Source organism: Acomys minous (genome assembly GCF_964271855.1).
Source record: "Acomys minous genome assembly, chromosome: 15".
NCBI classification, from domain to species: Eukaryota; Metazoa; Chordata; class Mammalia; order Rodentia; family Muridae; genus Acomys; species Acomys minous.
In genome coordinates, this window is record NC_140497.1 from 101,967,203 (window position 1) to 101,992,686 (window position 25,484).

Sequence of the window (25,484 nt, forward strand, 5' to 3'; positions counted from 1 at the left end):
TCCTCGGACTGAACGCAGAGAGGCAAGCGCCTTTTCCCACTGGCGGAGCCCTCTCACCTGCCCTAGGGGACCTCAGCCCCTTAAAAACTAAAAAGTGTTTGGGTATAGTAATAATGTAGGTAAGTGTGTGTGAGGTCCCAGGGATACTTGCTTGTCCCCTCCCAGAAGCCATAAGAGTGTCCCCTTTGAGCCAGGGACTCTGCCTGAACCCGAGGCTGAGTTTTCTAGGCTAGCCTAACAGCCAGCAAACCTCCACTTGAGCTCGGGTTATCAGCATGTGCATAGAGGACCCGAGCTCTACCAGGACGTTGCGGAGAGGGGTGGGGGAGGAACTCTAGTCACCTGATCGTGTAATCATCATCTTGCCCTCTTTAGCCCAAGACGCACTTGAAGGAGGGAGTCCTCGAAAGAGCCCCGCTTTTCTCTTTGTTTTTACATGCTTTATGTCTGCCTACTTGTGGGACAGTGCCAACATAGCCTCGGAGGCCAGAGGGAGGCGGGGGTGGGGGGTGGGGGCAGGTATCTTACTCTCTTCAGACAGGGGCTGTTACTAAAAACCCAGAGCTGGACCACTAAGCCCCAGTGATCCTGTCTCCACCTCACCCCGTGGCACTAGGTTACAGCACCCAGATCACATCTGGCTTCTTATACGGGTGTCGGAGATTTGAACCCAGATCTTACTGCTTGCGCAGCAAGGTCGCCTGCCGTTGACTCTTCTCCCTCCCGCTCACCTTTTATATATTTATTCATTCATTTTGAGAGTGTGTCTGTCGGGGGGGGGGGCGGGGGGTCCCTCCACGCGGAGGTCAATGGATAACTTGCAGACAGGCAGCTGGTTCTTTCCTTCCACCAATAGAACTGGGATGGACAAGGTTGGCAGCGAGTGCCTTTACCCCCTGGGCCATCTTGGGTGGCGTCATGTTTACTTTTATGAAGCCGTGTCATTTCTGTGTCAGACTGGCCTAGAACCTACTGGTCCCCACAGACTGTTACTCCCACTTGCACCACCAATGGTGACATGGCTGTGAGCCACACTCCCAGGAGCAGCTCAGACCTTCTGGCATTCCCTATTGGCTCCTTCTTGATTTAAATCCCCACCCTCCACCTGGCCTTCCTCTCGGAATCTGTTTCTTCGGCGTGTACCCCCAAACCAGTGTAGGCATAAAGGAGGCCTTTGGGGAGACTGGGTGTGACTATCCCGGGCTCGCGGGGTGGGCTGCCCAGCGCCCTCCCGGATCCCTTGGGCTTTATTGATGCAGCGGCCCTTCCAGGAAGGGACAGGGCCTCACAGGTGGTGCACATCGTCTGTCCTCGCCCTCCGGGCTGTGCAAAGAACCCGAAACTGGGGGGTCTCTGTGGAGGAGCCTCCTGGAGCGCTACCGCGACCAGCCGTCAGGGGTCAAGCGGCGCAGGGAGGCCGCGGGCCGCAGTGGCTCTGCCAGGGGCCTGGCAAGGAGCAGCGGGTAGGGAAACGACCTGGAGAAGTCGCCCGAGGCCCCAGTGGCTGGAGACAGACGCTCCGACTTGATGCTCACAGGAGGCGTCGGAGGGGACGCCACTCTGCTGGGGGGACCCTCCTCACATAGGCTGCGGGCACTGCTGGAGAGACGAGGGAAGGAAGGCAGGGAAGGAAGAGATCCACAAGAAAGGTAAGTAGGCTTGCGGGCCTTGGGGTTCTGGGACACCCCCCACCCCTAAATCTCATGGCCCCACCCCACAGCCCGGTCCAGGCGAGGCTCATTTCTGGCCGCCAGGGGGAGCCCAACTCACGCTGGCCGGACGGGATCCACCGCGTCCCTCGTTGGTGGCCAGGGCGAAGGCTGCAACGGAAGCTGAGAGGCGTCTCCCGGGCTGCAATCTGCCGGCAGAGGTTGGCTGAGCCGGCGGGGCTCTTGTCAGTACCCCAACCCTCCCACGCCTGGACCCCAAGGGCAGACAAGTCAGACGGGGTGCGCGCACCTGCGGAGCCTGTTGGCAGGAAGGCAAAGCTACCCAGAGCGGGGCCCGGGGTGGTGCCCGGGCTCTGCAGACCGCTGTACAGGCTCCTCTGCTGGGACAGCAAGGAAGGAAACTGAGGCCTGGGTGTGACCACCTGCCTCCTCCCTTTTCTTTCCTCCCTCCTTCTCCTCTTCCTCCTCCATCCTCCCTTAACTCCCTCCCCCCCCTCACCGAGGTGCCCAGTCCCCCTCGGGCCCCAACCAGGCCCGGGGGCAGGTCTGGCCTCCGCCCGTCAGTCGCTAGGTACAGGGGTGGGGGCGTCTTGCCCGCGAGGTGGCTCGGAGAGAAGATGGGGTGTCCCAGACCTGGGGGGAGAGACCCAGGGAGAGAGAGGTGGTCGTGTCACCCAGCGAGACCAGAGTCCGGGTTCCTTGTGCCCTTCTGCCCACACAACCCTGGCTGCTCCTAAAGCTCACCCGGGGGTCGAAAGTGAGGCTGGCGGCTGTGTGCAGACGGGGCCTCCCCTAGCCCGCCAGGGTCACAGCCCGGAGTGGCGGGTGGGACCCGGTATGACAGCTCTGAGACCGACATCGCAGGGGCCACCGGCTGTGGGCAGAGAGACGGGACAGTCAGTCTCTGAGGGTCACTCTCCACTCAGGCCTAGACTTGGGCTGGAGTTGCCGGGTGGGTTCGGTCTCTGCAAAATAGCGTCTCTCTGCAGATCTGCAGATCATTGGCTGTGGCACGAAGACTAGGTTATTGAACTGTCACTGTCCCTTCGAAGCCCAGGTCATAAGGGGCATTCCTCAGGGACCGGTGCCTCACCCACCTGGGACAAGACTTAGCTTTCCACACAGGCGGCTCCCCCGTCTGGCCCTTTATCAAACTCACTCCTCCCTGAAACTCAGCCTCAAACTCTGGATTGGAAGTGTGTCTGGGGGTGGGGGAATTCGAAGAAGGAACCGGCAAGTCCTCTTACATAGATCCGAGGCAGGGGCGAGGCCGAGCTTCTGTCGCCTCCCAGCGTCCTCAGCAGCTTCTCTCCCGGACCCTCAGGTCCTTCCTCCACTTCCAGCTCAGGCCCATCGAGGCCCACGCCCCTCCTCTTCAGTGTCTGCGGGAACAGCAGATGACAGGGCGGGGGGTCGGGGGGGGCTCCGATCTTACCCGACTCCTGGAACCCGACTTCTGGAACTTGGTTCTCTGGAGTCCCTGGAGGGGAGACCTTCCCTAGCCAGTCTGCCCTGAGGGATGCGGATGGGCGTGGCCTGCTCCAGCTGGACCCCAGGGACTAACACCACAGCGAGTTTCCCACCGCCTTAGAGCAGCGCCCGGGGTCTGCTGGCGGCCTCAGGTACCTGCAGAATATCCGCGTTCGTGCGGCTCTCGTGCGGCTCGCTGTACTCGGTGTATTTGAGCAGCACCCGGTCCATGTCACTGCTCGCGTACTGGAAGAGCCGCTGCGCGCTGTTGAAGATGATGAGCGCGATGTCGCAGTCGCAAAGCACGCTCAGCTCGTAAGCCTTCTTCATCAGCCCGAACTTGCGCTTAGTGAAGGTCACCTGCGCCACAGCCCCGGAGTCAGGGTGAGGAGGGGATGTTAAAGGAGGGACCGCAAGTGAGTTTCTCTGCCTCAGTTTTTATCTGAACCTCGGAAACTTCTCTGAGTGCCCAGTTCCCTTCTAAGGAGAAGACTGGGCCCCAGAAAGACTAAGACTTCCCAAGGTGGCCTCAGGATTCAGACTTCTCTGTGAGGCCAGTTGACTTTGACCTGTGTGCCCCTGGCCGGAGTGCCACTCCCCCTAATGGCGGATGAGGCCACCTGGGAACTCACCTGCCTGTTCCTTTGGTCTAGAATTCGCGAGATCTGGATTTTTTTCCTCCCCATTGTGCACGGCTGTGCAGAGTGGCTGTTCTGTAAGAGAGGGCCGAGGGAGGGGGTAAAAGGAACAAGGCGGACAGTACCCAGCTTCTGTCCTGCCCACTCAGATGACAGGGGGCAGGGAGGCAGCCCACACTGGGGACCAGCCTGGTGTACTACTACATGCTCAATAACGCAGTGCAACGTGGAGGTCCACGCACCTGCCCATCCCTGCACTCAGGAGGCCAGGGCAGGAGGAGGCTGGGACCCAGGCCAGCGTCAGCTCCACGGAGAAGGTGGAGGACAGTCGTACAGCACTTAACTCAAATGGAAAGGACCATTGGGGTGTGCCCTGGGCAGTGGACAGATATGGAGGCTTTTCGCTCACTACTGTGTGCGTGCATGTGTGCATGGGCACAGCCGAGAGCGTAAGTGGAGGCACAGGACAGCCCTCAGGTGCCCTCTGTCCCCACACTGACTGTGCAGAGGGAACCCACACACTCCAGGCTAGGCTTCGCATTCATTCTCTTTTGTTTGTTTGTTTATTTTGTTAAGATAGGATCTCTCAGCCGGGTATGGTGGCGCAGGCCTTTAATCCCAGCACTCGGGAGGCAGAGGCAGGTGGATCGCTGTGAGTTCGAGGCCAGCCTGGTCTACAGAGTGAGTCCAGGACAGCAAAGGCTACACAGAGAAACTCTGTCTTGAAAAACAACAACAATATGTAGCCCTGGCTGTCCTAGAACTTGCTATATAGACCAGGCTGGCCCCAAACTCACAGTGGTGTCCCCCCCATCTCCGCCTACAGAACACTGGAGTCACGCACCACCACGCCTGGATCTTTTCTTTTTCTAATTTAGTGAATTTTGCATAAACATCACTGTTAAAGTGCACAGTTATATGGCATTTGGTGTGGTTTTCTTTCCGGTTGTCGTCATTACCTGGGTCTAACTCCAAGACACTCCCTGGTCTTCAAGGCAGTTGTTGCTCCTGCTCCCTTCCCCCCTCCCCCTTCCCCCTCCTCCTTCCCCCTCCCCCCTTCCCCTCCCCTTTTCCTTCTGTTTCCTGGCTCTGTGGGGTTCCCTGGTCTGGACATTTCCACACATGGGGTCACACACCATATGGGCCTGGGGACTCCCCCACATGTTCCTTATGGGACCTGGATGGACAGTGTTCTGAGACATGGTTGTGCTAAGTAGTCTAGGCTGACCCAGAACTCAAAATTGCCCCGTCTCACCCTCGGGAGTGCCAGCATAACAGGTGTGGACCCCACATCCCCTCAGGAAAAACGCTCTGCTGTAGTTCTGTGTGGGCTTGAGGGAAAGGGCTGGTGTGTGGATCACAGAAAACTCACCCCGGCTTGGCTCAGGCTGGGGGACTGAGGGTCTCCACCAAAGGGTCCACGTGGGGCTTGAGAAGCCCGTGGCCTCCCAGGTCTTGGGTTTCCCTGGTGGGGTTTTAAGGACTTTTTAGGCTAGCCTGGGCTATGGTGAGAACTCATGCCAAACAAAGAAAACAAGATAAAGTTTCTGAGGTGCACATGGGTGACACGGCATAGTGCCAGTACTTGGGGGCTAAGACTGGAGTCTAGGAGCTCTAGGTTAGCCTGGGCTACATTGTGGGATTGTCTCAGGAGCAGGGAGGTTAGGGAGATGGCTCAGCTGTTAAGCAGCTGTGAGGACTGCCGAGAGCACACGCCTGCAGTCTCTGCACTGGGAGGCAGAGTCAGGTAGACGCCCAAGCTCCAGGCCAGCCAGCCTGGCCAGAGGACCAAGCTCCAGGCTGAGTGAAAGCCTCACAATCACGAAGTGGGGTCTAGGGACACGGTTCCAGGGGTAAGAGCGCTGCCTTCACAAGAATGAGCGCCTGAGTTTGAGCCCCACAACCCACGTGAAAATCTGGGTGCTCCTGTCTAACGCCTGAGTGAGAGTAGGGGACACAGGAGGAACTCTAGGGCTTGTTGGCCATCAGCCTAGATCCAGGTTCAGTGAGAGACCCTGTCTGACAAGGAGTAAGGTGCAGCGTGATAGAGCAGGACACCCAGTGTCCTCTGCACACGCACACAGGCACACACACACAGTCATACTCACTGACACACACACAGTACAAACATACACACACACAAACATAGACTCATGCAGACACACTCATACACATAACAATAACACACATACACATACAAACATACACTCACTTACACAGACATACACACACTCAAACGAAACCACACATACACACATACAAACATTCACTCACACAGACACACTCACACACATACAAACATATGCATGGTCTCTCTCTCTCTCTCTCTCTCTCACACACACACACACACACACACACACACACTCACACATACAGATACACAAATAGCACAGACAGCAATGGACAATGACAGCCTACACCAACCTCTGGTGTCCAGACACCCACACACACAGAAAAAGAGAAGAGGGTAGGGGCGCCCAACTGCTGAGGGCACTGCCTGCCGCATGAATGCCTGGGCTCACAGGGACCCAGGCCAGAGAGGCTACAGTTGGGCCTAGGACACAGTTTAGAGAATTAGCTGATGATCTTTCTGTCTGTTTGCCTCTCTTTCTCTCTCTCTCTCATTTTTTGTTTGTTTGTTGTTTTTGTTGTTTTTGTTTTGTTTGGTTTTTTCGAGACAGAGTTTCTCTGTGTAGCCTTGGCTGTCCTGGACTCGCTTTGTAGACCAGGCTGGCCTCGAACTCACAGTGATCCACCTGCCTCTGCCTCCCTAGTGCTGGGATTAAAGGCGTGCGCCACCATGCCTGGCACTCTTTTCATTCTTTAAACTTTATAAGAGACAGGTTCTCCTGTAGCCCAGGCTTGCCCCAAACTCACTGTGTAGCAGAAGCTGGCCCCTGTGTTGGGGATCGAATAGCTCCAGAAGCCTTTCATAACTCAAAGAGTACGAGATGGACACTGAAGCCCTAGCCCTCTTGGGGACAGTTCCCTCAGTCTCTGGAGCCATACGACCTCTCTTGCCTCACAACTGGCTGAGGCTTCCAGTCAGTGGCCCCCTCAGGGCCACACGGGCCTGCCTGCACCCATCTCTGTAGGAGGTGCCTCTTCCTCAGCCACCGCCTGCTGTCTGGAGCACTGGGTAGGTAACATGTCCAGGTAGACATGGAAGTGCCCCAGTGTCACCCCTGGCCAGTAATAAGCCCCTAAGAATGTGAGAGCTGGAGGCCTCAGGCGGTGGCTCACACCAGTGACACTAGCACTCTGGAGGTTGCGACAGGGGGCTTCCTTGAGCTCTGCAGCTCCTGGCCAGCCAGACATACAAGTGGGGCTCTGTCTAAAAACAAAAAACAAAAAACAAAAAAAACAAAAACAAAAACAGATATCGTGACACACACAGCACTAGGGAAGTGAAGGCAGAGGAGCAGGATTCAGGGCCAGCCTCAGCTAAACAGTGAAGCTAGCTTGGACTACATGAGACCCTGTTTCTCTCCGCATACATAAAAGGAAGCAGGAAGCCAGATCCACTGAGCTGGGCCATAGTTGCTTCCTAGTCCCGAACCCAAGTGGCCTGGCTGTGGCTCCCTGCATCTAGGAACCCTGCTTACCCAGCAGTGTGAGATGTTTCAGCTGGCATTGGTGAGATGCTGTGGGCTAGCCTCCACCCTCTCTGAAATGGGGGTCTCTGAGTCAGGGCCATCAGGGCCCCAGCTCCAACTTCCCTTACTAAATTTAACTTGCTCGCTAATTTTAACCCTTAGCCAGAAGCAGGCCTTTCCCAGGCCTGGGGTGAGTTGTCAGAACCCAGGCAGGTCCCTGGAGGCTGAACAGGGACCGGAGGTTCCCCAGCCAAGATGACTCTGGCATTGCCTCCCACTTCGGGTCCCGTGAGAGCCAGGCCAGGCTTGGACCTGAGTCACTGGGTCCTAGAAGACCTTTAAGGGTGGGGTACAGAGAGAAAGGAAGTGGGGCTCTCTAAACCCAGAGCTGAGAGGCAGAGACAGGTAGTACGTTCCTAGCACAAGGAATATCATCAGCCGCCAGGGCCCTGACACGGGAGGGCGGCTGGAGGCCGGCCCTGCTTCAAGCAGATGAGGTAACTTGGGTTTGCCATTGAGGGCAGAGAGAAAGTTGTGGGAAAAGGGTGGCTTCTTATTTTTGTTTTCTGAGAAAGGGTCTGTCATAGCCCTAGCTGTCCTGGAGCTCACTATACAGACAGGCGGGCCCCAAACTCACAGACTGCTCCTACCTCTGCCTCCTGAGCGCTGGAATTGAAGACATGCATCACCGCACCCAGCAACATAGACTTTTTTTTAGGAATTATTTTTGTTTCTTATTTTAGTTTGAGACAGTGTCTCATGCGGCCCAGGCTGGTCTTACGCAGCTGAGGGTACCATTGAACTCATCTTCCTGCCTCCATTTCCTGAGTGTTTTGTGGGGTACCACGCATGGAGCCCAGCTCTTCATGTGTGCCAGCAGGTGCGCTACCAATGGAGCGTTAGCCCCAACCCAACCTCACCTGGCCGGATTTATTTACTTGTTTTCTCTGTGATAAAAATTAACTTATTAGGGCCTTAAGAAATGGCTCAGAGGTTAAGAGCACTGTCTGCTCTTCCAGAGGTCCTGAGCTCAATCCCCAGCAACGACATGGTGGCTCACAACCATCTATAATGGGATGATTCCTTCTTCTGTTATACATGCAAATAGAACACCCAGACAAATAAATACTTAAAAAATTAACTTATTATTTTATGGCATGTGCTTTACCTGCATGTATGTCTGTGTAACATGTGCCTGCCTGCCTGGTGTCCAAGGAGGCCAGATGTTAAACACAGTTACGTGCTGCCACATGGGTGTTGGGAATTGAACCCAAGTCCTCTGGAAAAGCAGCCAGCGCTCTTAACCCTGAGAAATCTCTTCAACTTTATATTTAAATTTTTCATGTGTATGAGTGATTTGGGGGTTTGTTTTGTTTTATGGTTAATAGGGTAACACTATGTAGACCAGGCTGTCTTTGAACTCACAGACATCTGCCTGCCTCTGTCTCCCCAGTGCTGGGATTAAAGATATGTACTGCCAACTAGGTGTGGTGGCACATGCCTTTAATCTCAGCACTCAGGGAGGCAGAGGCAGGGGGATCTCTGGGAGTTTGAGGCTTAGCCTGGTCTAGAGAGTCCAGGACAGCCAAGGCTACACAGAGAAACCCCATCAAAACCAACCAAACCAAACAAAAACCAAAGTCATCACAAGCAGAGAACCTAGGCCCCGGAGGCCCCCTGTTCAGACGTAACGGATAGATAGCTCATTCTGCACGTGTGGAAGTGGGGGAGCAGGGGAGATCAGGGGACTGACTGCCTCTGACACAAACTCTGGTGTCTGCCCCTTCCTTGGTGGAGAGCCTGTGGGAACACAGAGGAAGGGATGCAGGCTGTCCAGGTGACACCTGATAGGCTGTGGTCAGACGGTGGGGGAGAAGGACTCCACCTGTCAGAGGTCATGGGGAGGGAACAGGTGGGAGAGGGAGGGAGGGTGGAACCGGAAGGTAAGAGCGAGGGGGTAAATTATAATAAAAAAGAAGAGCTGTGCGCCACCAAGCCTAGGGTGTGCACGTCTCTGTACTAGGAGCACACGTGTGGCTGTGCTCTCAGGGCTAGAAATGGGAGTCAGAGCCCTTTGAACAGCTGTTACAGATGGTAGTGGGCTGCCAAGTGGGTGCCACGAACGAAGTCTAGAGCCTCCATTAGAACAGCCAGGGTTCTGCCGGGCGCTGGTGGCCCACGCCTTTAATCCCAGCACTCGGGAGGCAGAGGCAGGCAGATCGCTGTGAGTTTGAGGCCAGCCTGGTCTACAACATGAGTCCAGGAAGGCCAAGGCTACACAGAGAAACCCTGTCTCAAAAAAAAATAAAAATAAAATAAAATAAAAAGAGCCAGGGCTCTTAATTGCCCTGTTCTCTCCCTCCAGTCCCTAATGTTTAGAACCTTATTTATTTTGTGGAGCGATTCGTGCACAGAACGTGTTGAGGTCAGAGGTCAACCCGCAGGGGTCGGGTCTCTTTCTACCATGTGGGTCCCAGGGTTTGAACTCAGGTCTTCAGGATGATGACGAACATTTTTACCCACTGAATTATCTCACCAGCCCAACATTAATTAATTCATTTAGTTTTGGGTCAGGATCTCATTAGGTAGCCTTGGCTGGCCTCCAATTCCAAGAGATCAGCCTGCCTCTGTCTCCCCAGTGCTGGGACTAAGGGCACGATCACTGCTCCTGACATTTATTTATTTATTTATAAAGGGTTTAATATAGTCTAGGTTGGCTCGATCTCCTGATGCTCCTGCCTCAGGCTCCAGAGTGCTGGGTGACACTCAAACTTTCATGTGGAGCAGGAGGTTGGGGTCAGGGGGTAGGTGACTAGGGGGGTGGGCAGGAGGCCAGGGCTCAGTCCTTCTGAGTGGCTGACCAAGCATGAGGATCCACGTAATGGGCTGAGCGTGCACCCCATCTTCCCTGGGGAGTCGGTGGTGGAGCTTACCAGCCAGCCAGCCAGGCTGAATGGCGGCACTGCAGATTCAATAGAGTCGGACCTCTAATTCTAGCCCTTGGAAGGCAGAGGCAGGAGGATCTCTGTGAGTCCCAGACTGGACAGGGCTGCCTAGTGAGAGCCTGTCTAAAAAAAAAAAAAGTATGTAGAGACACCCCATGGTGACCTCTGACCTCCACACAACACACATGAAAGAAGGCCGAGGCTCTGACACCCGCCCCCCCCCCCGCCCGCCTCCTCCCCAACTTCCCTGCACACTTCCTCTTAGGCTTCCCCAGCAGACACCCTGCCCAGAAATACACGAGAGAATGCAAATCTCCGCTCACTAAGCACGGGCTGGAGACCTGTGCTGCCCAGGTGTGAGGGGCTGAGAGGTTGCGGAGGCGGCCTCCGCGCCTGCCTCGACCTATTTGTACTTGGATGCAAATCACCCGGCCGCAGACTGGACCCCAGTGCCTCGGCTCCAGATGTAGTGATCGGAATGTGGGGAGGAGGGGGCAGCGTGTTATGACTAGGTCAGACATAAGGAGGAAGCCTTCCACACCCACGTACCCTCCCCGCAGTGCCGTCCAGCCAGGAAGGGAGTGCCCAGCTGGGCACAGTGACAGGCGCCGGTCATCCAATATTGGTGAGGTGGATTATCAGGAGGTCAGGGCAGCCAAGGCTATGTAGGCAGTTGGGAGCCAGCCTGGGCTACAGGAGACCCTGCCTCAAAAATAAAGCCAAACCGGGTGGTGGTGGCACACACCTTTAATCCCAGCACTTGGGAGGCAGAGACAGGCAGATTGTTTTGAGTTTCAGGCCAGCCTGGTTTACAAAGTGAGGCCAGGACAGCCAAGGCTACACTGAAACCCTGTCTCGAAAAAAATAATAAACAAATAAATAAATAAATAAGCCAGACTGTGATGCACACCCATAATCCCAGCACTAGGGGAGGCAGAGGCAGGCAGATCTCTGTGAGTTCAAGGCCAGTCTTGTCTACAAAACAAGTCCATGGGCTGGAGAGTTGGCTCAGTGGTTAAGAGCACTATCTGCTCTTCCAAAGGTCCCAGGTTCAATTCCCACCACCCACATGGCAGCTCACAACTGTCTGTAACTCCAAGATCTGACACCCTCACACCAAATGCACATAAATTAAAATTAAATAAAAATATTTTTAAAAAAGCAAGTCCGAGTCCAGGACAGCCAAGGCTAACACAGAGAGACCCTGTCTTGAAAAACAAAAAAACAAAACAAAACAAAACAAAACAAAAAAAATAAAAAAAAGCAAGTCCATGATAGCCAAGGCTACACAGAGAAACCCTGTTTTGAAAATAATTAATTAAAAAAAGAAATGAAATTTCTTTTAAAAAAAGAAGTGAAATTTAAACTGGGCATGGTGGTGCACGCCTTTAATCCCAGCACTTGGGGGGCAGAGGCAGGCAGATCGCTGTGAGTTCGAGGCCAGCCTGGTCTATAAAGGGGGTCCAGGACAGCCAAGACTAACACAGAGAAAGAGAAACCCTGTCACAAGAAACAAACAAACAAAAAAGGTCTAATATGCTTCTACTGGCTCATGGCTGCCACAGTGACTGTGTCCATCCTGGCCAGAGATGTGACGGAGAGGTGGGGCCGGGCCCTGGAGGTAAGAGGAGGGTCCACAGTGGTACAGAGGAAAACATGGGGTCAACAGGGGTCAGCTGACCCAAGCATTCGCAGGGTGAGGTGCTGGGGAAACCACAGATTGTCTAGGACAGACAGGGCAAGGGGCAGTAGGTCCATCTGCTGTCCCAGAGGAGCCAGGAGGACCCCACTTGCAGGGCAGAGGACTTTGTCACCCTCAACATAGTTAATCAGACAAGAGCAAACCTGTCAGGCTGAGTGTGAGACCCACACGGGGGAAGAACACAGGTTAAATCACAGACTATTAAATTTTTGTTTTAAAGGCAGGGTCTCCCTGTGTAGCTCTTGGGTCTCATTATGTAGACCAGGCTGGTCTAAACCCAGAGATCTACCTGCCTCTGCTTCCTGGGATTAAAGGGGTACGCCACCACCCTGGATATGGATGTAAAGGTTTTTTTGTTTTTGTTTTTTTTTTTGTTTTGTTTTGTTTTGTTTTGTTTGAGACATGGTTTCTCTGTGTAGTTTTTTTTTTTTTTTTTTTTTTTTTGTTATTTCGAGACAGGGTTTCTCTGTGTAGCCTTGGCTGTCCTAGACTCACTTTGTAGACCAGGCTGGCCTCAAACTCACAGCGATCCGCCTGCCTCTGCCTCCTGAGTGCTGGGATTAAAGGCGTGCGCCACCACGCCCGGCTCTCTCTGTGTAGCCTTGGTTGCCCTGGACTTGCTTTGTAGGCCAGGCTGGCCTCGAACTCACAGCAATGCACCTGCCTCTGCCCCCCCCCCCAAGTGCTAGGACTAAAGGCATACACCACCACACTAGGCTGTGAATGTAATTTTTTTTTCATTATAATAAAATAAAACGTGGCCTCTCTGTGAGTTCCAGGCCAGCCTGGTCTACAAAGTGAGTCCAGGACAGGCAAGGCTACACAGAAAAATCCTGTCTTGAAAAAGAAAACAAAGAAACCAAAAAAAGATCTCTCCCTCTTTGCCTGCCCCTCTCTCTCCCTCTCTCTCCCTCTCTCTCTCTCTCTCTCTCTCTCTCTCTCTCTCTCTCTCACACACACACACACACACACACACACACACACACACACTCTTCTGTCAGGTGGGATTTATGGTTAGTAAGTCAACCAACAACCTACAAACTCCCCTGAAGGTCTTACCTGTCCTTGGTGAGGCCCCTACACCCCAGGTGATAGCAATGAGGGTGACCTTTGGCTTCTTACCCCAATGAGGCCCAGGTCACCCCACCTGCAAATGGAAGCTGGTTACAAATGCTGTCTCCCCGGTCCACCCACCCACGACGCCGAGGGCTCTGAATTTGTCTTTCCTTACCAGAAGCCAACTTTGGATCAGGGCGCTGACTGCCAGGCCATGTCCAGCTTTTGACTCCTTCCCCCGCAATGGGGCACCGGGCTGCACAGGGACCCACAGCCCAGCCCAAGCGGAGAAAGCAGAAGTGAGAGGCAGGTGGGGAGCCAGGCCCGCGGGACACGCGGCCTCACGCAACTCGCGCTGCGGTTTCATCACCTGTTCCCAGGACTCCTCATTACGACGACAGGAAGCGCCCCCTGGAAAGCCGGGACCCCTCCTCGCCCTCTCTTGGGGGACCTGAGCCACCAAGAGCGACCCCAGCTGCCGGTCTCCCCGCAGCCGGCGACAGGGCCCTCCGTGCTAGGCGGGACCTGGTGGCAGGGGGCGGGGCCCGGCTGAGCAGGTGCCGGTGCCCAGCTCTCCCCACACCTCCCCCTGCCCCACTCCCCTTAGTGATGAAGCTAGCTACATCATTAAAACCCGATCAATCTGGGGCATCCAGGCTTGTCTGGCTGCCTAATGCTTTCAGCCATGGCTTCGGGAAGGTCACCTCTCCTCAGCCTGGGTAGTCCCATGCTGGGTGCTCGCTGGGTTGCTTGGGGAGCTGGGGAAACAGAGGGAATGTGGACAGAATGGGGGAAGACTGCACCCACACTTGGGGGACACCTCCGTCCACTGGCATATAACATTATGGGTCATCAAACACTCCGGATCCCTGCCTACAAAAGTCTTCAAAGGATTTGGCCTCACGTGACACCTGTCGTCCTGGAGCACAGGAGGATTGCTTTCAGTTCGAAGCCAACTTGGCTAAGTAGTGAGTTCCAGGATAGCCTGGGCTACGGTGAAATCCCATCTCACAAAACAAAAACACAGACATGTCCGTAATCCGCACTGCTCTCCAAACACTAGCCCCAACATGAGACCCACTACAGAATCTCCACGGAGTGACAATCACACAGACTGTCACACCCCGAGCCAGTCCCTAACACAGATAAGGTGACCCCAAACTCTTTTGTATTCTTCAAAGGTACATGGGTCTTCCTTGGCAGCTCTCATCTCCCGAGACACATGCAGACCTCCAGATCTGGGCTGGTCCCCTGACACGCATACACTCCCAGATACCGGGGGTCTTGTCCCCGTGGGGCTCCATTTTCTCTATCGAGGTGAGTATGAAGCATTTAGCATGAGGTGCTGAGAGATCTGAGGGGTGAGGCAAAGCTCATCTCCAGAATTTTAGGGAGGCCCCCAGGGCCCTGCGTACATAGGTTCCTTTGGTATTGCTGAGGAAACAGGCTCATTTGGGAACCCTTTGATGATCCCCCCTGGTCTGCTGAAGGTGGGGACAGATGTTGAATTCAGTGGGACAGACACTGTGTCAGGAGCTATGGTGGCCATTGACTGACTGTCCAGAGCTGGGTGGAAGGCCCATAAGTGCTGTTCCGATTTGCTTTTTTTTTTTTCTTTCTGGGCTGAAGATATGTTGACAGGCAAGGCCTCGTGTGTGTTAGGCGAGCCCTGGGCTGCCAAGTTCCAGGTCTCCTTTTAAGGACCTCACGACATATAACATAAACCTAAGGCCACAGATGGCCTGTGGGCAACAGCGTGGGACCCTGCTCTGGAAGATGCTCTTACCCAGTTAACAGTGTTTGCCTGGCACGCATGAATACGGGCTCCATCCACACTGCCTCATGAAAACAGGCACGGTGTTGCATGCCCTTAATCCTAGCACTGGGGAGCAGGGGCAGGCAGATTTCTGAGTTCAAGGTCAGCCTGGTCTGCATAGTGAGTTCCAGACCAGCGAAGGACACATAGTAAGATCCTGACTCAAAACAACCGCAACAACAAAAATGAAAAAACAAAAAACAAAAAAACAAAAACAAAAACCCCTACACCTAAAATAAAATTCAATTTTAGCAGAGAGAGAAGACAGGGGGGGAGGTTGGAGGTGGGGTAGCTGAGGAGAAGGGTCAGTGGGTGTGGACCTCACTTTGATCCCCAGAAGCCACATACAAGCCAGGCAGATCACGAGGACTTGATGGTTGGCCACTCTTGCAAAAACGGCCAACTCCAGGTTAGTGAGAGACTGTCTCAAAAGATAAGGAGGAGTGCGTGTGAGCCCGTCTGGTCAAGACCACTGCCCCAAAGAGCAGGGACAGACCCATGCTCTGAGCCTGATCCTGCTGCCCCATATCAGGGGCAGGCACCCAAGGCCCTCAAGCCATGCCCCGTGAGCATCCGCAGTGGCTGCAGGGACAGCCCAAGATTTCCCTCTTTGTTCCACAGAAAGATCTACCCGTGGGGAGCTGGTCCTTAGAGGCCCAGGCCTCCCTGCTCGGGAAATTAACACATCTGTCAGCACTGGGCGGAAGGGACTCTACCCATGGCCTCAAAAATCCCAAGACATACAAGATGGAAACCAGAGGTGAAGTGTGGGGCATCCTGTGTCCTCTCCGTACCCCCAGAAGTATCAGGGACGCTCAGACAAGGGGGTGGACAGCGGTCTCCCCTCTGGTCAATGGCAGACATGTCACGGTGTCTGAGGAAGGTCTGTGTGAAAGGAACGGAAATGGCAGCTTGGTCTGGTGGCTCATGCCTGCCAGCCAGCCAGCTGGACGGTGGAGCTGCAGAAGGCCAGCCTCGGCTGCATAGCGAGTTTGAGGGGGGCTCAGAAACAGAGAAAAGAAAAACATCAGAGGATTAAAGCAAGAAAGTGTGAGTGGTTTTGGCAGAGGGCGCAGGGTCCAGGCAAACCTGCCTGAGGAAGGGTCTTGGGGAGAGGAGGACGCCGTCCAGGTAGGGACAAAGGGCAAGCCTGCCTGGTGGACAGCAGAGCCAGTGCAAAGGTCCTGAGGAGCGAGGCCGATGCTGACCCTGACGCTGAGGCGCTGCTGTCTTGCCATCTGCCCTGGGGGAACGCACACTCCCTCAGCCAGGTTGGACAGGGTGAGTGAGGGCAGCAGATAGTGGAGAGCAGGAGCAAGGCACTGTGGGAAGGGTTGTGTTGATTCAGGGTTCTTGGATTTAGCGGCTGTGGTGGGCAGAGAGGCTCTGGGGACAGGGAAGCCAGGACAGCACACGTCAGGAGGAGCTGTGGCCTGGACAGCCAGGGTTGCAGGTTGGGAAAGAAGGTGAGAGCAGCGTGAGTCCACTGCTGTGGGGACGCCGTGTCTTAGCCACCATTACTGCTCCCTTCTTAGGCCTCGTCTTGACCTGGGGGAACTAATACCTAAGGAAGGAAAGAGCGAGTCAGGGACAGGGGGGCCCTCCCCAGCCCCTCCGCCTGGAAACTGCTCACTGTATCTGCTTCAACTGAGCACCTACTGTTTACCCACACCATCAACACACGACCTGCCTCACAGAAACAGCCCAGCTACCAAGAGACAGGGGTCCTCGTATACAGAGGGAGTGGGCTTTGCCCTAGGGCCAGATGGCAAGTCTCCTAGGTTCCCAGTTAGGAAGAGGCGTGGGACCCAGCATCAGCCTGCCATACTCCAAACTTTTTTTTTTTTGAGACAGGGTTTCTCTGTGTAGCCTTGACTGTCCTGGACGCACTATGTAGACCAGGCTGGCCTCGAACTCACAGCGATCCGCCTGCCTCTGCCTCCCAAGTGCTGGGATTAAAGGCGTGCACCACCAGGCCCAGCTACACACTCCAAACTTATTGCTGGTGGCCAGCTGGGCCTGATAGTGTCATCCTGGGATCGCAATCCAGGTCTCAGACTAGGTATGTGAAGACACACAGACAAATAGACAGACACACACACACACACACACGTGTCACATCACTGGCAAACATCTGGGTATGGTGACACATGTCTGTCATCCCTGCTCTGAGAAGCAGAGGGTCCAATAGTTCAAGGTCATCCTCAGCTGCATAGCAACCCTGAGGACAGCCTGAGATACACAAGACCCATCTCAAACCAACAACAACAACAAAAAAACCCAAGGAAGCCAAGGTTAGGCTCACTGTCTGGCTGTGGTCACAAAGGCAGACAGCTCACTCAGAGAAGCAGAAGGCGGGTGGCAGAGGCTACGTCCTTCAGCCATAGCACAGCATCTGTTCTCTCGGGGGCCTGGGAGTGGCCTTCAGCCCCTTCTACAAGGGGGGGGGGCTGGGCGTCCCCACTCATCCTTAGTACAGTCTCCTCTAAAATCCGGTATTGTAAGCCGGGCCTGCTGGTTCACATCTGTCATCCCAGGTGAGGATCAGGAGTTCAAGGCCAGCCTGGGCAACTTGACACCCTGGCTAAAAAAGACAAAATTCTTGGGCTGGAGAGATGATGGCTCAGTGGTCAAGTGTGCTCGCTAATTCTTGCAGAGTTTAGTTCCCAGCACTCACAGTGAGCGGCTCAAAACTTCAGCTCCAGGGAATCCAATCCAACTGTTCATAGGTACCTTTCCCTGACCCATACATATAATTAAAAATAATAAAAAATAAAAAGAGTCGGCACTCTGGAGGCAGAGGCAGGTGGATCTCCATGAGTTTGGGGCCAGCCTGGTCTACAGAACAAGTTCTAGGACAGCCAGGGGCTACACAGAGAAACTCTGTCTTGAAAAACCAAAAATAAAGTCTGGTGCGGTGGCACATGCCTGTAATCCCAGCACTGGGGGAGACAGAGGCAGGCAGATCTGTAAGTCTGAGGCTAGCCTGGTCTACATAGCAAGTCCAGAACAGGCAAGGCAACCTGTCTCAATAAATATATATAAAAACTAAGTAGAGAAAATCCCAAATCAGCTTTCAGATGGTCCCCAGGCCTCAAGTGGCCCAATATTCTGTCCCCTTCAGGACAAGTTTTTCTCTGTTCTTCAGGTAGGGAGGGACAGATCCATCTGGAGGGAGCAAGTCCACCTCTTCAGAGGCCCCTGCAACCTTAGCAACCAAACACTGAGCCTTCTAAATTGAAGTAGGCGCCCCCGCCCTTATCGCCAGTGCCTGGGATGGAACGTGGGAACTTGCACACGTTCATGAGTGCTCTCCCCGGATTCTTTCTGGTGGATTCTAGTCAAGCATTCTCCAAAGCCCCTGCCCACTGACGGCGCCTCTGAACCCAGGTTTGTTCACACAATCAGAATTCCTGTCCCGGGTCCCGTAGGACCACCATCCTTAACTTTGCCCAGTAAGGAGCTCCAGGCAAGCAGGTGGAGGCCTAGGCTGTGTGTGACCTCTGTCTACATCTAGGGCTGGGGCCAGGCAAGGATGGGGGTGCGGGGTGTCACTACATCCACCACTCTGGAGACTGGGGTTGGGGGGAGAGCAGGTCAGGACTATGAAAGGGGTACTGCCTCAGGGGTCTGTAAGTTGTTCTGGGGCAAAGGGTGGCCCCTCCATCCTGTGTTCTGTGCCCATGAAGAAAAACATGGGCAGTAGATGTTAAGTCGTGTGCACCCTAAAGTGGGGGGGGCTCAGTTCAGAGACACACATCTCAGAACCAACCCCCACCAAAACTCCAAACACAGCCTCAAGTAGGGACATATCTGTGATCCCACATGTTGGAAACTGAGGCAGGATTGATGAAAGCTCAATGCCAGCTTGAACTACATATACACAGAGACCCTGTCTCAACCTCTTGGTCCCCCACTAACACCCCCCCCCCCCCGCCAAGGAAACCACAAACAGAGCTACCAGTGGATATACATCTGTGATCTTGGCACTCGGGAGACCAAAGACGGACTACCATGAGTTCTAGGCTAGCCTGAGCTATAGAGCTTTTTGTATTTTTTGTTTTGACAAGGTCTCAGGATACAGCCCTGGCTGGCTTAGGGCTCACTATGTAGACCAGGTTGGCCTGTTAAGATCTGCCTGACTGGGATTAAATGCATGCAGCACCAAGCACGGCCACAAAGACTGCTAGGCCAACCTGGGCTATAGAGTAAGACCTTCTCTCAAATTCCCAAAAGAAATGTCAAACAGTGGAATGTGGTCACACACTTGAGATCCCAGCACTTGAAAGGTGGAGGCAGGAGGGTTTCTGGGAGTCTGAGGCTGGCTTGAACTACATAGTGAAGCCTGTCTCAGACGCCCTCCTCTCAAGACGAAGAAGAAACCTCCAACAGTTAGTTGAGTATGGCCATAGGCTTGTGGTCCCAGCATTCTGGACACTGTGGCTGGACTGAGCTGTATAGTAACTTCCAGAGTAGCTCGGGCTGGACCGAGACTCAGCAAGTACTCCTGAAACTCAGGTCTTCTACCACTCAGACACTGCAGACACACCGCCCTCTGCACCCCATGCACCCCCTCACCTCCTCCAGAGTCCGGTCCCTGCCGGCCGCACCTGCTGTGCACTGCGTGTCCAGGCTCCTTCAAGCTGCGGCTGCACTGAGCTCGGCTCAGGCCTAGCCGCAGGTGCCTGCCCGCGCAGCCACGCCCCCGAGAGCTGATTGGATGGAAGTGAAGCTCATTTGCATAGGGGCGGATACTTGGTAGTGTCCTGGCTCCCAGGCTCTCTCTGTATTTGGTCCAAAGATGATGCTGGGATCCAAAAATATGAGAAGCATAGCTTGGAGGGGCACACTCGGGAGGCTGAGGCAGGAGGACTGGGCGAGACCCTACTCACAAAACAAACAAGCTAAACAGAGCTAGGTGTGGTGACACACTAATCCCACAGGCTGATCGCTGAAGCCAGCCCAGTCTATAGGATATCCAGGATATCCAGGGCTACATAGAGAAACTGTGTCTGGAAAAAGACAACTAAAAGACAAACAAACAAACAAACAAACAAACCATCACTACCACTACCAAAAATCAAAAAGGGGGGGGGGGAAGCTGGGCGTGGTGGTACATGCCTGTGATCAGCACTCAGGCTCTCAGGGAGGCGAAGGCCGGCAGATCTTTGCGTTCGAGGCAACAAGCAAACAAACAAAAAGCAGGGTCGTGCAGCAAAATGGTTCAGTGGGTAAAGGGGCTAAGCATGCTGACCAGAGTTCAATCCTGGTGTGAAAATAGTGGAAGGAGAATCCGAGCCAACAAGTTGTGCAACAGGGGCACAGGTGCTGCTCCCACCTACACACACAAATAAATATGAATTAAAAAAAATACAGGGCTGGAGAGTTGGCTCAGAGGTTAAGAGCACTGACTGCTCTTCCAAAGGTCCTGAGTTCAGTTCCCAGCAACCATATGGTGGCTCAGGACCATCTATTAAAAAAAAAAAAAAATACAGGGCAAGGCCGCATGCAAACAGCCAGATTTTTCTGAGGATTCAGTGCCCCTGGACCTCACCGTGACCCTGACCTTACTTTGGACCTTACATCTTAACAGGGGTGAAGTGCAGTTACCAGCTGCTTTGGCGACACCGCCTGTCCTCCCTGCTACTCCAGCTGGCGGCAATGTGCTAAGTTTCTGGCCAGTCTGAGATTCACAGAGAGTTCAAGGGTATCCTGAGCAATTTTGAAACTGTCTCTAAGTAAATGAACTGGGCCTGGTGGCTCGCGTCTGTAATCCCAGGTCGTCAAGAGGCTGAGACAGGTGATGAACGGTATCCAATAAGGAAATAAAAGAATTCGAACCACCACATGGAGGGCCTCTTTCCCAGCGCCCTCACACGCTTCCACTGGACCCTGCTGAACCTGTGAGCCTACCTGCCCTCCCTCTGCTCTTCCATCAAGTCCCTGTCTCGGTCACGTCTGCCTCCCTTACAAGGAAAGTCGCCATGTAGGGCTCCCATCCACCCCTCAGCCTGGAGTCCCTGCACCATCCCGCACGGAGCGAGAGCGCATGAGGTGAGCATCAAAGCAGAAAGTTACAGGGTAAGACGTTAGGGACAAAGCGGGGCTGTGGTGGAACAAAGCCCCCCTGCCCCCCAGTATTAGGAAAGTGGCATTTCCACGCGTCCCCCTCCCCAGCTCTTGGCAGGAGGTAGTGTTGGGCACGGGGGACAACGGGAGGTCAGATCAGAATTGTGGAGAAGGGCAACCCCAGAGGGACGGGGAAGCGTGTCCCAGGGGGCTTTCCAATCTGAGTAGTTTGCCCCTGGGTGAAGGACTTTGGAGCGCGGGGCAGAAGCACAGGTGACTGGGTGGCCTCTGCCTTGTTCCACACCTGTGTGATTGGAACTCTGTATGTAGTCTCTGCACAACTCCCCGGCCGTCAACCGTGTTTCGCTCTTGTAACCCAGGCTCGGGGCAATCTCCTTGCCTCGCCCTCAGAGCGTTGGAGGACAGCAGAGAACCACTTCCACAGCAACAAACTTTCTCTTCAGACTCAAAAAAAGAAGGTTCGTGCTGCGCTATAGGTAGGTCCCCTGCCCTCGCCCAGTTGCTCACTACACACACACACACACACACACACACACACACACACACACACACACACACACACACACACACAGGTGTCTCCAGGACACAACCAAACAACCAAGATCCGGGCCAAGCCTGGGGGCTTCTGCCTGGGCTCCGAGTTGACGAACGAGGCTCCGGTAGACGAAAGGAGCCTGGGGAGTCCTGGCCCCCCGGGGCCCCGCTGTTTACCTGGCCACCTCCCCCTGGCTCTGATGCAACCCGCAGGCTCCGGTTACGTGAGGGAGGCAGCTGCCACAGGGCCCCCGCGCTGGGGTGGGGGTGGGGGCGGGGGCAGGGATGGGGACTGCATTGACCTTACCTCGCTCAAGAAAAGCCACGGCCCCTGTACCCACGGAGGCCCGTGTGGCTGCCCGTACCCTCTTGATCCCATCACTTTGACTCATGGAGGGACAGTCAGGTGACTCACTACGTCTGGCTATTGAGGCGAGGGCTCTTTCAAGCACTTGTGTGGCTTAGGGGATAGGGGCGTGAAAGGACGTGAGGAGGTCTGAAAGCGAAGGATCTTCGTTTCCTGGGCGTGCGTTCTCTTTTTTTTTGTCCGTATGTACTAATAACAACCCCAAGCCAACCAACACCTTTAATCCCAGCACGCAGGAGGCAGAGGCAGGAGGAGCTCTGAGTTCCAGGCCAGGGTCCTCCATCCCACGCAGTCTCAAACAAAACAAACACAACAAAGAGATACTGAACTTCTGATCCTCCTGCCTCCTCCTCCCATGCGCTGGGCTGTTTGCCAGGCTGTTTTGAGACAGGGTCCCACTCTGCAGGTCTGTTTGGCTTCAAACCTAGCAGCAGTGCTGTGAGGAGGAAGGGCACGAGCCCCCACCTGCAGCAGGGAAGAGTTGAAGGCTTTTCCACGGCCCACCTAGCCTAGCGTTAGAAAAGCCTGCTTTGCTGGGTGTGCTGGGTGACCTCTGTCTGGTCATTTCACCTCTCTGCTGGTGGAAAAAGTAGAGACCAAAGCCACAGGTCCGGGGGACCACTTCTGGTGCCCTCTACACTATTTTTGAGAACCTCCATCCTATACTTGCCCCTCCCCAGTGTTGGGGTGTATACATCAGATCTTCCACTGGGCCTTGGGGAACCAGATTGCTGCCATAGGTCAGAGACAGTCTGCAGAAGGGAGGCAGAGCTGTATCTGGGGCACACAGAGCTCTGTTCTCGGATAAGGAGGGCAGAGAAAGCGGGAAAGCAACAATGGACTTGGGCTAGGGAGGAGAGCAGACACAAAGCCAGAGGGGCTGGAGAGCTGGCTCTGCGCACGTCCCATTCCTGTAGGGGATGTGAGTTCGATACTCAGCTCCAACAATGGGCCGCTCACAACCAACTCTAATTCCGGCTCCAGAGGATCCAGGGCCCTCTTCTGGCCTGTGTGGACGCCTGCATTGACACATACCCACACACATATACCTAACTAAAAATAAAGTGAATCTTTTTAAAAAGTAAAAAAGCCTTATTTGGGCCGGGTACAGTGGTGCTCGCCTGTCATCCCAACACTACGGGAGGCAGAGGCAGGCAGATCTCTGTGAGCCCAGGACAGCCAAGGCTACACAGAGTCTTCCTGACTTGAAGGGAAAACAAAGCTTTATTTGTACTTTAGAGTTGACACCCTGCCCCCACCCCCACAAAGACATGGTTTATCTACATAGCTTCGGCTGGCCTGGACTCGATTTGTAGACCAGGCTGGCCTTGAGTTCATATCAATTCACCTGCCTCTGCCTCCTGAACTTAAGTATATATTTTTTAAAGATTTATTTTTTTATTATGTATACGGTGCTCTGCCTGCATGTATGCCGCCTGACACAGATCATTAGATCACATTATTATAGATGGTTGCGAGCCACCATGTGGTTGCTGGGAATTGAACTCAGGACCTCTGAAAGAGCAGTCAGTGCTCTTAACCTCTGAGCCATCTCTCCAGCCCAAACTTAAGTATTTTTAAAAAGCTGTCAGCGCTTGGCCTGGTGCTGCTGGCTGTGACCAGAGCAGTAAGGCAGCTGAGGCAGAGGATAAGTTCATGGCCAACTTGAGCTATGTAGCCAGAATTTGTCTAAAAGAAAAGAAATTCAAGGTCTATGAGATATCTCAGTGGGTAAGGGTGCTGGCTGCCAAGCCAGATGACCTGACCTTGACTTTGATCTCCATGGTGGCCTCCCCGAGTTGTCCTCTGACCTCCTCTGTGTAGAGGCATCACAATACTAATGTACCTCCCCCCAATAAAAGATTCTAAAAAGCCCTAAGCAAAGGGCACTGACACAGATCTGGAGGGGCCTATGTGTCATTTAGGTGGGCACCAGGCTCCTCCGTGGACGCCCCATGGCATGGGAAGGTCACTGCCTGGCTCCAGGTTACTGAGTTGGGTCGGCAGGGGAGGCTGTGAGCTTTGCCTGGGGGCAGTGTGGGGACAAATGACATTGCCCCTTGGAGGCTCAGGTCATCTCAAAGGACCAGGAGCCTCTGCAGGGTTGGTGCAGGGAGGCAGGACTGCACCGGGACCAAAGCTTTGCTCTTGTGGGGGAATACAAATGAAATGTAAATTAACCATGGGCCTAGGAGGCTTGGACAACAGGTGCTGAGGTTGGAGACAGACTGTTCTGAAACCTCTGAAAAGTGACAGCTGCCAGCTGAGGAGAGCACCCAGGGGCTGTGGGTGTTAGGGGGCCCTGGTAGGACCTTAGGTGCCCCAGGACTGCCCCCTAACGCTCAGAGCACCCAGTTGTTTCAGTGGCTGCTTTTCACATGTACTATTTATGTATTTGTATGTATCACTGTAGACATACTTATGTGGGTGCTGGGGCTACACGCTTTGGCCACCTTGCTTGCTTCTTTTAATGTGGGTTTGGACTCAGGTCGTCACACTAGTGAGGCAAGCACATTGCTGAGCGGGCCGTCTCGCCTGCTGCTAGCATGTCTGACTGGCACAGTCTTCTGTGTGGCAAACACTGGCTCTGGTGGACACCTCCTGTACCCAGGCTTGGCTGGTGGACACCTCCCATACCCAGCTCAGCTGGTGGACACCTCCCGTACCCAGGCTCAGCTGGTGGACACCTCCCGTACCCAGGCTTAGCTGGTGGACACCTCCCGTACCCAGGCTCAGCTGGTGGACACCTCCTGTACCCAGGCTTAGCTGGTGGACACCTCCCGTACCCAGGCTCAGCTGGGTTGTAAGCAGAGCTGTGGTTTGGCTCTCCAGTAGTCAACTGCTCTTAACAGTGGCAACATTTTTGGTTGTTGGAGTTTGATGTGTGTATGCATGTGCACCTGCGCTGGAGATGGAGCCCAGGGCACAGTATAGGCTGCCAGGCAAGCACCCTGCCCCACCATGACCCAGGAGATGGAAGTTAGTGCCCTGGATAAAGTGAGAGACGACTGTCCAGTGGCTCCAATGTGTTCACTGAAACTCAGAGAAGGCCAGCACTAGCCTTGCACCACACATGTCAAAGCCAGGGTCAGGTCTTCAGCTATGTGGCATGATGTAGGTCATGTGACCCCAGCACTGAAGGAGACAAGGTGTGGACATTCGGCGTATATGCACCAGCAGTCATGGGGTGCTACTGGAACCCTAGTTCCCAGCTACAAGGAGCACTTAAGGTTGGGCCAGGAGGCACCAGCCACCCTGCTAGGTGTCCAGTTCTTGCTGAGTTCTCAATGTGGTGTCCAGGCAACTGCTTCTGCCAGGACTGGAAGGGGGGGGGGCGGCTAGGGTCAGAAGGCCAGAATGTGACCCAGGCGCTTGCAGGTGGCAGCAGTGCCTGGGGCTGGCTGTCTTACCACCAAGCCAGTGCCCTCTTATGTAAAATGGGATGGTGCTGAGGGTCTTGGGACTAGACAGTCAAAGAGGATCCCACCCCATGAAGGTCAGTGGTACCTCCGACGAGCGTAGTTTTCAGGGACGGAGGGGTGGCAATCCCAGGGAGGTAAAGAAGTCTGCAGAGAGGAAACAGGAATCGGGAGGAGGCCG

General features: G+C 54.4%; 1 protein-coding gene across 3 annotated transcripts; it reads right to left on the reverse strand.

Annotated features, from left to right (window-relative positions):
* Positions 1 to 1,188: 1,188 nt before the first annotated feature.
* Positions 1,189 to 24,703, reverse strand: MEF2B (myocyte enhancer factor 2B). Of its 3 annotated transcripts, XM_084759063.1 has the most exons (12): positions 24,662 to 24,703; positions 24,542 to 24,631; positions 21,825 to 24,482; positions 5,151 to 5,243; positions 3,773 to 3,853; positions 3,297 to 3,500; positions 2,918 to 3,052; positions 2,415 to 2,544; positions 2,170 to 2,303; positions 1,960 to 2,050; positions 1,771 to 1,858; positions 1,189 to 1,599 (listed from the first exon to the last, which is right to left on the reverse strand). In XM_084759063.1, the coding sequence occupies exons 3-12, from the start codon at positions 21,894 to 21,896 to the stop codon at positions 1,377 to 1,379; spliced, it is 1,251 nt and encodes a 416-aa protein (XP_084615189.1). In that variant the 5' UTR covers positions 21,897 to 24,482; positions 24,542 to 24,631; positions 24,662 to 24,703; the 3' UTR covers positions 1,189 to 1,376. The 3 variants fall into 3 exon arrangements, with proteins under 3 accessions (XP_084615189.1, XP_084615190.1, XP_084615191.1); XM_084759064.1 differs by lacking the exons at positions 5,151 to 5,243; positions 24,542 to 24,631; positions 24,662 to 24,703 and having other exon boundaries at positions 19,472 to 23,106; XM_084759065.1 differs by lacking the exons at positions 5,151 to 5,243; positions 21,825 to 24,482; positions 24,542 to 24,631; positions 24,662 to 24,703 and adding an exon at positions 13,448 to 14,845.
* Between the last annotated feature and the right edge of the window lie 781 nt (positions 24,704 to 25,484).